This window comes from Cloeon dipterum, chromosome 3 (genome assembly GCF_949628265.1).
Source record: "Cloeon dipterum chromosome 3, ieCloDipt1.1, whole genome shotgun sequence".
Classification (NCBI taxonomy): domain Eukaryota; kingdom Metazoa; phylum Arthropoda; class Insecta; order Ephemeroptera; family Baetidae; genus Cloeon; species Cloeon dipterum.
This window is the reverse complement of record NC_088788.1, coordinates 30,535,669-30,547,002: the sequence shown is the minus strand read 5'-3', so window position 1 is coordinate 30,547,002 and position 11,334 is coordinate 30,535,669. Positions and strand designations below refer to the sequence as shown.

At 39.9% G+C, this 11,334-nt stretch overlaps 1 protein-coding gene and 1 non-coding gene across 2 annotated transcripts; both read left to right on the top strand.

Moving 5' to 3' along the window:
• The first annotated feature begins 2,378 nt into the window (after positions 1 to 2,378).
• LOC135940603 (uncharacterized) lies at positions 2,379 to 11,204 on the top strand. Its single transcript, XM_065485559.1, has 7 exons — positions 2,379 to 2,536; positions 7,798 to 7,992; positions 8,056 to 8,245; positions 8,348 to 9,134; positions 9,433 to 9,773; positions 9,840 to 10,144; positions 10,205 to 11,204. Exons 2-7 carry the CDS (start codon positions 7,805 to 7,807, stop codon positions 11,112 to 11,114), a joined length of 2,721 nt encoding a protein of 906 aa, XP_065341631.1. The 5' UTR covers positions 2,379 to 2,536; positions 7,798 to 7,804; the 3' UTR covers positions 11,115 to 11,204.
• TRNAD-GUC (transfer RNA aspartic acid (anticodon GUC)) lies at positions 4,099 to 4,170 on the top strand. Its single transcript has one exon. It is a non-coding gene; the product is annotated as a tRNA-Asp (tRNA).
• Positions 11,205 to 11,334: the final 130 nt, after the last annotated feature.

The following is an 11,334-nucleotide window of genomic DNA, read 5'->3' as shown; positions in this document are numbered from 1 at the left end:
CAACAATGGCGACCTTCTTGGCAGCGGGCTCCAAACATGAAGGATGAAAGGTTGGTCGGTCGGCGGGCGGGCGACACATCTCGCGGAGAGAAGGTGTTGTTTGAGAAACGAGAGCGGCGAGGGCAGGGCGGGCAGGGCAGGGCGCGCTGACCTCGATCGCCCTCCCCTCCTCCCCCGCCGTGCCCCCACCCACGAGGTTACATACAGCACGCAAACACGCAAATATCGAGCTGACCGCTACCTTTTCTTTTTTCGCCTCGTTCGCACCCACTCTCTCGGAGCGAGATGAGAGAGCAAAAAACCGGTTCTTTTTGCACTCTGCATCATCCAGCATCTCTGCTCCTTTTTGCCCCAACACGCCCATCACATTAACGACATACAAGCAGTCAGGGTTCATTTTCCCCGATATGATTGTCTCCTGGGCGTATGTATAAGAGATAGCAAAAGGAAAAGGACAAAAAGCAATTATTATGAATTGGAAGCCGTTCATTTCATTTCTATTAACGAGCCAGGGGAAAAAACGAAATGACTCAGTCCGCTCTCCCGTGTCGCGCGCGCGGCTATTAATTCATTTCGTTATTTGCTTATTTATTTGTTTGTAGACGAGAGAGCGAGCTTTTATGGCTCGTAAAATAAAAACGCAGGCTTTAATGCCGATTAAAAGGCTCCCGCTGATTGCATACTTCGGTGAGAACGGTGGCGGACCGGACTTTTTATTGATTGCATCGATTTTGTGCTACCTGAATAATCTATTTTGATCTACAACCAGAAAGGGCAAAAAATACTTATAGCCAATGTTCTTTGAAACAACGGAGCAGTTTCTGGATATACAAAGCTGTATTTGGAACAGAAATTTTTTAATATTTTTTCTTCTAACGGATTTTGCAGTTTTCGAATGAATTGAATGAGTGTTATACGAGTATATCTCTCGGTAATTACGGTTTAGTGAGCACACCAGGTCGATTTTCATATTTTACGACTCAACGGTGCACGCGACGACGGAAAGCAGCGATGCTCGCTCCTCGCTCACACATGAGCACGCAAACAAAAAGCCAATTTCTCCAGCACGCGATTGCAAAGCATCATCTGCACTTTTCCCTGAAAACTAGACTGCAAAGTGAGAAATGAGCAGAAGCCCAGCGCTATAAGAGTTATGGCAAAATAATTTGCCTCGGTAGCGGCAGTAGCCAATGCTGGTGGATAATTACACAATGTTTGATTTGTGGCTCAATTGGCCGAAAGAGCGGCGATTTTTCAGAAGCCTTTAATTAGGCAAAAGTTGTCGGCCTGCCGTTTGATTTATCTGGAGTCCCTTGATGTATAAAAAGCGTTCTTCGATTTCTCTCTCTGATTAAGGAGCTGGCATATTCTTCAACGAGCAAACACACTAATCAAATTCTTGCGGATTACTGTACAGTTGATGCTTGGCACTTCATCAAAAATCTTTTGAAAGGGGAATAATTAAAATTCAATTATTATCGCTACAAGCCAAAACTTACAATTAGTTTTTGATTCACATTTGAAGGAAGGAGAACATGATTTACATTATCTTTGTCGATTTCAACTTTAACAATCTGCAATTTGTAGATTGCCATTTCAATATAGCAACTACATTTTCAGGGCTTAACCTAACATCCTGCTAAAATCTATTGTTACTGAATAATTTCCGAAATATTTGGTTGATGTTGCAAGTTTTGTCAATTGATATAAATATAATTTTTGGAAATTGAGCTGAGGAATATTTTGATAACAAAATGCTCAAAAGAGTCTACATTTCCAGGATTGAAAATGGACCGAGGGCAGCGAGAGTGAATCTGGGTTAATGAATTGTGTAATAGAACAATATGTAACAAGAAGACTGATTTCTCGACGAAGCATTATGAGGATCCAATTGCGGCAACAAGATCCGATGTCATCTCTTTCTTTTCCACTACTTGTTTACACTTATGAAGTACTTATACCGGCTGCGCACGGGACGTTGAAATCAGTTGTACATACTTCTTGATTGAAATTAATTTGCACGGGAATAAATTTGACCACTTCTGGGATTAGAATCAAAAGTTGCCTAATTATTTATTGTTTTAACGCTGATTTTCCCAACATTTTTATCTTCTTAATGTTTATTTACAGTAGCAGGAAAGCTGACAATCTAGCAACTCTGCAAGCTGCAAGCACGAGCATTCTCCATCTCCATCCACCCTAGCATAATACATAATACTATGCCTTTTAAATTTGGTCCATCCTTTTGGCTGCTTTAGTGCTTTAGACCGCCTTGCGTTGGCTAGCACGTAGCCACTAGCCAGAACTACTACATAACTACTACTACTGGCATGACAGTGATGACAGTTGTTGTTATCGTTGTCGCTGTCGCTGATGCAGCGTAACTGGGCGCAGACACGCAGAGATTAGTAGCACTAGCACACGAAGCATCAGTGCAACTCTTTGGATTTTGGTTACACCATCGCTTTGACCTGATATTGTCAGATTGTTGATGTCCAGACGTTTCCGTCAAGATTGAATCAAGAGGCTTTGGAAGGTAAGAGTATTATTTACATAACATATGTATGTATGTATTTATCTATCTATGATACATTACATTTGATCTGTTTATTGGGATTGGATTATTTAGTTAATATTAAGTTGGATGATGATACAAATTTATGAATGTAAATAAGGTAAATAATAAGTTTTTTCACTCATTGGTGAGATATGTACATACATATGTATGATACATACATACGTACATACATAATATGTACATTTAAACATTGAAATCAGCACATCTTGATATTGGATGATGTGAAATATACATAATCTATGTATGTATGTATGATAAATACTTAAATATATGTGCATAATATGGATCATAATTATTATACAATAACGCTTAAGTGGATTAAGTTAGAAACGGATGCACGAAGTCGTGAATGCAGCCTAATAGACGTGTGCGATGTGTATTAATACATAATACATACATATGTACTAAACTCGAATATGTATGGTTAGTACGTCATAATTGTATATTAAGTTCATATGTAATGTAAATTATGTATATGCATGACCATTATTATACAACATTATAAAATATACATATCATACATTAAACATAATGGGGTCGAAATTTCTACCGGGCGATGCCCACTTCACCCTTATATAAGGGTAGGTCAGTCCTGCACTGAACCTGTGTTGAAAATCTTTATTCGAAACACGATAATATGTATTGAATTCCCGTTTCTGAAGATTCTTAACTAAACGAGATGCCAACTCACTTATTAATGATTGCATATATATCATATGTATTGTTCGAAGTCAATGATTCCGATTTTAATATTACATATTATTATATGTACGTATCTAGGTTATTGAAGGTCTTCTTTCATTATACATTATTAATAATATATTATCCTAATGTTTCAAGTCTCACGAGCTAAATATTAGGAAATTTCCTACCAAACAGGGTTTGACTGTTAACAGGGCTAACAGTAAATCGAACCAAGAATTTTAGATAGCTCCAAGTTCAGGAAGCAAAAAATATTTTATACATGAGAATTCTTTAATTTGAGGTAAAAGCTGACAATGAGTAGCTTAATTATCCGTCGGTAATATAAACATTGTTGTAAATACGATAAATACATATTGCCAAGAATATAATATAGCCTCAAGTAAAAACACAAGGACAGAGTAGAGATATGTTCACATTGAATTATTTTATTACATGAGTTAAAGATAGAACACACATTCAAGTTTGCAATTGTTTCTACTTAATAACATGTCAGAAGACATTATTTAATACACATGCAACTTCCTCGGTGTGTGGTGAGCCATTTATTTTTCCAAATTTTTACAGAAATTAAAAAAGGCCCTGCTATGCTATGCATCATGACAATCTCGTGTGCTTCTGCCTTCATTGGAATCTATCAAGAATTAATAAAAAGCCCTTTAACAATAGCTTTGCACCCTCACGCATCGTCTAATATTACAATAATTGAGGTGGAAAAAGATATAAATGCGGTCACTAAACTAATCGACTTTTGGTATCGTGATTCCTATCATAGGTTTGAGTGTTATGGTATCAAATCTTGAAGGGTGGTTATTAAGTCCTCGGTAGTATAGTGGTCAGTATCCCCGCCTGTCACGCGGGAGACCGGGGTTCGATTCCCCGCCGGGGAGACTTTTTTGATTTTATTTAAAATATTCCGCAAATATTATTTGCTCTAAACACCATCATATAATCACAAACCCATTTGTTCAAAGCCATGTACTCCAAATATTTATTTAAAGAAAATACATGCTATAGAGCATTCTTTTTAAAAGTTTGAACAGAGGTAGGGTTATCTCTTAATATAAACGCATTGAAGGTCATTTGGTACACAAAACATTTAATTTTCGAGATTCGTGATTTTCAGATGTGGCAAAAAATGGATGCTTATAGACGATTATGATTAAAATGTGACATTATTTTAGCGAATTTTTCCAATTGAAAAAAGCATGTAGAAAATTGTTATTTTTAGTGTTGGCTACTCTGCTCTCGATATTTATCTGTAATTAATGCCTCGGATTTGCCAGTGTTGTGTTTTTGGCGGACGTGGGGGCGCTTGAGCGGCGACGACCTCAGACGCCCCATTGTTGGCGCTGACACGCGAGAAAAAAGGGCTGCGCGCGTTTTATTATTTTGTCTCCAGCAGTGGGTGCGGGCGGGCGTCCAGGCGGGCGAGGCACTTAAAGATGAGCTCCAAGTGATTTGCTCTGCAACACGGCAACACGCCTCCCACGCAATACGACTTATACGAGCTACAACCATCGTCGCACTGGTCCACAAGTTAATATCTCTCGGCACGATAAATTTTATTTTGATGCCTTCCTTTTTCATTTGGTCGAGCTTTTCTTTTTTGCTTTAAGAGATAAAAATCGGCGATTGGCGCAAACGAAGTGACTTTCGGCTATAGCCTGGAACTAATGCGCCCTGGCAGCTTTGTGAAAACAAAGGTTTCTGCAAACAGAATGAGCGAAAGTAATTAGCAAGAGATGGTTCTTGTGATAACTAATGATTAAGTGATTTTCAATTTTATCCTGGAGACAATAGAAAAACTTGTGCTTTCTGCCCTCAAGCAAGCCACGTCGTATAAAATATATTATCAGGGCTCCTATTGTAACCTGACAAATCGACGATGATGACGTTCTGTCACGTCTCTTGCTTTGATCAGGAAATGATTCTTTTTTATGTTATTGTTAACCTCCATACCATTTTTGAAAACTCTCCTGTACCGCAGAGCATTCGCAATCAAATAAATTAAGTCGGTGCACTTCAGTTTGGTCCACAGAATTTTAAGGTCTTCCTGGGAGCGACCAGGAAGAGTAATCGTTCTAACTTTTAAAATTACAAGAATCAAACTAAGTCGGGTTGAAACTTTAGTAGACGACACACACTTCAAATGAAGGTACAGGGATTGAATGTTTGGCTGCAAATCAAATTTCATGTTTCGAGTTCATTCATGCACGAGGCGTTGAGTAACACGTTTTTCTTGGATGATGTGTGCCTTTGAAATTGTGCTATCATTTGGTCCAAATCTCGGTTTAAGAAGAAGAGAAGCAAATTGTGTTTGCTCCGTGCTTGAAGGGCGTGCGTTTTATTCTCCATGTAAATGCACTCACTTGCATCCACATGCACACTGCAATGCAAATGAGACGAGAGAGATTCATCATAAAAAGGGCAAAGCAAACACACGCGCGCGCTCGCTGCATCAAATGCACATTTGAATACGTTTTCGCCGCGCGTCAATTTGCATTCTGTTATTACTTTTGCTGCTCCGTAGAGCTGCTCCGCTGTATTATGCATTTTGTGCACACATGTGTATGTATGTGTGGAATAAAATTATCGCCGTGCAGAATATATAAATGCTGCTGCTCTTTCTTGCAATAATATGCATATCGCGCTCGACCATCTTTCCAGCGTCTCCTTTCTTTCTTCCTCCTCTGCCTTTAGCTCTCCGCGAGATGTACGACGCTACAAACACTTTTTCGCTCTAATTTGACGGGCGACCAGCCTGTTTGCGCTCAAATCGAGCTTTACTGCCTTCCCTGCTTCCTGATGCTATCGCACTTATTGTCACAGCGGACTGGACAATTTATGTGTGAATCACAGGTATATATTCATTTCAAAAGGAAGGATAGCGACAGCAAGCTTTTATTTTATTTATTTATTTTTTAAATTAATACTCTAGATAAATGTTCATTATTTTATCTTACGTTTAAATGAAGGATGAAACGAATTATTTGAAGTCCTCGCTGAATGTTAAGTTTTTGACAGGTGGTCTCCAGTCGGTTGCGAGATAAGTATTTTGGAGCGTAATGGTCATTCTGGCGGAGAGCAAAAGTGAAGGGTGCTTGCACTCTTATCACACGACGTGCGGACCATTTTTCGTTCTACTCGAGCGGAAACAACGGCGAACGGTTCGTTTTCCAGCCCAGCTTCCTATTTATTATACAATTTATATATTCTGCGAGATGTTGTCCCGCTCACTTTTGCCACTTTTCCAGCACTTTTATCACTCGATCGCGGCCTTTGACTCGCTCTCTCTGCCTTTTGGTGCATATATACATGCACGGCTGTGTTTTGAAATTAGAGATTTTGTAAAAGCCGCTTACGCCTTTGGTGATCTATCCCTGCTACGCACATTGTCTCGCATTTGTAATTTGTCAAACACGAGAGAGGAAGCGGATTACAAGAAGCGCGAGCTCACCTGTCAATCAGGCTTCCGAATTCGTGTGAAGGACGATAACCTTTTGAACTGTGTGACCAAAATTCAAGTCACAGCTTGATTGAATATAATTGTGGCATTTGGTCGAATTAAATTAATTTAAATTGCAATTTAACTACGAAATATTGCTCAATGACTTAACTATGTGCGGATTTATATCTAGGATGGGCGGCTGAGGCAATACTTAACTTGTAAAACGAAATTCACACCGCATAAAAGAATATTTAAACACTACTTGCATTTGAAAGCGATTGACTGTATACTGATCGCTGAGCATAAAAAGATAAGTAATACTGATGTAATCTCGTGAAGTCCCGTCACTCGCTCTCTCAATGACAAAATTAAATGTAAATAATAAAAAAATATGCGAGTGAATAATTTGTAAACCTTAATTATGCGTGCAACACTAATTGTTAGGACTCCTATTATACAAGGATTCCTTGTCCTGCAATCGTCCGTATCAATTATTTTACTATCATATTCTTTATTTGAGGCTTTTTACAAGGATATTTTTTCAGTCAAATCAAAATTGAATGCAGCGACCTTGGTGTTAAGTGAGATTTTTAGTTGTGTATTACTTTACAGAAAATAGTTTCAGCTGCAATATTTGCAGCTCTAATTCATGAACTAATATATGGAACATATTCTTATCAAAATTTCATATCGTGATGCATCTGGAGAAATATTGGTACGGGAAGCACGAAAGTATTAATGATTTAATTTAAACATTTTTTAAGTAATAATTAAACAAGGCTGCTATTTAATTAGTATTTGTTATTAAACTAAGATAACGTATGTCAGTGAAAACAGTTTGAAAGAAGCATCAAATTGTAGCTCATGAATTAGGGTTGCAACCAGTAGCTGAAACCGTATAGTTAAGCAGGAAAATGTTCGTAGTGTGAATCGTAAAAAAGGCTTGTTTTGCACCAAGGTAACCTGCATTAAATATCAACTGAGAAAATTCTGACTGACTGCATCTGCCTTCATTTGCAAAAGTACCTGTAACAATTTTATTTGAAACATATCTCCCTTGTTCCAGCTTGAGGATGGCGTCTAAACCCGTGAATCCTGCTCGCCTGCCATGGCTCACAGGATACACAAACGAAAAATTGGAGATCGAGGATTCAGAATTCTTTGACCTGTTCATGGAGAGAGGCGACTTTGAAGCAGGGGAGCTCAACGTGTTTGTATACAAAATTCTAAACGAGTGTCTTCCTCATTATCTATCTCCCAAGTGAGTAACATTGAATCTTTAATTTCATAATAATGTGTTCTATTTATTTTTTGTCTTATATAGATTCCACTGTATGAAAAGTATGGAGCTTTCAAAGGACAACAGCTTTGTTAATCTCCAAGCAGCACTGCACTTTTTCCTTGCCAACAACGCGCATAGCGCAAAGCTCTACAAAGTACTAATGTCCAGACCAAATGATTTGCTGTTAAGTCCAAATATCCTCGTTTACCTGAAGACAACAAGGAAGTTTATGGTGCGATTTTGTTAAATTAAAATATGCTGCCTAAATTAGGCAGAGAAAATTAATTTATATATTCAACTTGAAGAAACCTCACTTTTTGCATCACTTTTCCAGACACCTGGATTTGAATTGTGCACCAAGCCAAGAGACTTCATTTTGGACCCGTGGATTCTGGTGCAGCTACCCTTCCAACCCTCCATTCTGCAGCAGTGGGTAGCTGCAGTGTACGTTGAGTATTTGAAGCTACGTGAGCAGATGGCCTTTTTCACGGTCGTAACGTTCCCGCCGAGTCTCCGTGAAATTATTGAAGTACTCTTTTTGCTGCAATCTTTGTTCATGAAAACTATCAAGGAGGTGTTCCATGTATTGGACATCAATTGCAAGACTTCCAATATGGAGGAGGCCACTTCGGCAACCATTGAAATGATGAAGGGTTCAGGAATGAAACTTCTCATTTCAATTCTTCAGTTTGCCATGAGTCTGGAATGCACCAATATAATTGATTCGCTCAAGAGAATGGCATGGAGTGTCAAGACGCGCGACAAGTGCACGTCTCCACAAAGACGGTATTTTGAGCACGTTGGCTTTCTGAATATCCCCAACATGGTCTACGATCTGAATTTCTGGTCGAGGCGCAAATACAATGAGATCTTTGGTTCAATGCTTGTGAAACCGAAGAGTTCAAGTTTCATCTCAATTACAAGCTTAGTACCACATGACGAGATGCCTCATGTAACTAAAGACAAATTGGTGAAGCTATGCGTGGACAAGATTATCAAGACTGGTTGGCTGAAAGGTATTGACGAAAAGGCAGTTCCAGCAATCTTTGACGAATTGATGGAAAATGATCTAGGCTATATACTCTGCCAGCATTTGTTCTACAATTGGAACCTGCACACAGGTATAATATTTATTATCTTTTACGATGTATTAACTAGAAGGCAAAATTTATTTTCTCCGATTCTTATGCCTTAATATTCCCAATGCTTTCCTTACAAGTTGGGGGTGATATATGTTACATATTCCAATTTAACGTTTCGAGATCTTTTGAGGAGTGAAAATTAACAAAATTTCTTACTTCTTACAATGAGAACACTTACCATTATAATATTGCAACGGTTAATTAATTAATCATACGAAATATTGAATTTGTACTAATTGGGATTTACTAACTTATATAAACTTTATCTTTCCAACAGATGGCTTCTGTGAATTTCGTGGAGAGGATTGTGGTGTGATCACCGATATTTACAATGTGTTCTTGAGGGTGGTAGCTGCTGAGTCGCTGGGCTCCTTGGTTTCGGTGCTCCGCGCTACCAGACGCGGAGGCATTGTATACACAAATGCAGTGGGATGTGCAGGACCTTTGATCACCGAAGAAAGCATCAAAAAAGCTCTGTTGGACGTTGTGAAAAGAGTAGACAGCTGGAACTTAACTTTGGTTCTGGATGACCTTAAGAAGCAGTGCCCTTCGTCAGAAAGCATTTCACGGCATCCTGACCTTCTTCTTGGATTTGAAATGGTGGCCAAGCAATTTGAGGTGTGTTGTGGAAGTCTTAAATATCAAATTTCAATCCTACATATATGTCTTATTTGAACATTACAGTCAAGGATCAAGAACACTGCCTATATGCTCTATGAAAGCCTTTTGAATGCGCCACGAGGTACCAGGAAGCTGTGCTTGGAGGTGCAGGTGGTGCACTACTTGCTTCCTGCTCTGGTTGCCCACTTTCTAGAATTGTCCCGTACAAGTGACCAGAGTTTGCTGCCCAAATACGCCACCTTTTTGCACCATCTGACAAGCAGCTATGATTTATCCAAATGCCAGTACATAAACCGTCATACGAGTATTACTTTTGAAGATGTTCTGCTGGCTGATTGCACTGCTGAAGAGTCAAATGCAATGCTCAGGTATATGCTGGAAAATTGTGTTAATTTCAGTTAAATATAAAATAGTGCTACGTTTTCCAGGTTGAAGTCTGAGGCAATCAGTAAAGAGTTGGAGAGGACAGGCCTGCCCCAAAACGTGTTTGAGGTCATTGACGACGTATTTCTGGGCTTCACTTTCCTTAAACTTGACAGCGACGATCAGATTTGGCGGCCAAACTTCAAGGCCTGGTCAGCACAGGTGTACCGCTTTTTCGCCAAGGTGCTCCATTCCATCAAGACAACAGCCAAGCGGTATGGTGGCGTCCATGAGCAACCATTCTCATTCAACTGGGAAACGTCGCCCTTAAAGCAGTTCCTCCGTCTCCTGGAAGCAGTGGCTCGCCGAGCAAAGGAAAACAATTTCAAGAGCTACTGGCAGCAAGTTAAGAGGCGCATTAGCCAGCCCCAGCAGGGCGTCAGCCATGAGCAGTTGGGCGCCCTCCTCATGTATCTGGGCCTGAAGCAGGTTTCCAAAGATAAGAAATCGAAAGTGGAGAGAAAGTTTGCGTCCAACGCGTGTGCTTTCGACCCCCTCGCGATGGCCTACGCGGCATTCTTGGACGAGGACTGGTCGAAACTGAAGCAGGCACTCGCTTCTTGGCTCAACCCCCACGGTGCCCTACAAGATCCTTCTCTTGTCTCACTCAGCTTTGCAAGGGACAATCCTGAAGTCTATGGAACCCTGCTTGAAACCCTTGGACGCAATATGAAGGTGTTCATGAAGAAGCCTGGCACGATTACCTTCTTCCCCATCGCTCACTGCAGGTGGTGTGGTTTGGTGGACTGTCCCGAGTTCCGTGTGTGCCAGGAGTGTCGAGAGATGAATGGAGAGTATCTGGACGTCAACCTTTTCTGCTCCGAGAGATGTGAGACTTCAGCCATGAATGATGTGCACTGTAAGGAGCATGAGCTTTTCCTAATTGAGAAGCTTCAGGAATCTTTCATGTTTTAAGGTATTTGTCCAACTAGGAATTTTCATTTGTTGGTAAAATATTTTACCAGTTAGCTTTCCAAAACTGATTAAATCGGTATCGCTAGAAAACCGTCTGCCTTTTATTTATTTGGCGTGCGAAGGTGCGCTGATCAAATTGAGAGAAAAATAATCTTGTAAAGCCAACATATATGCAAAGGGCCATCTAGATCTCCACCCTGATTCCTGCCAAGGCACACCT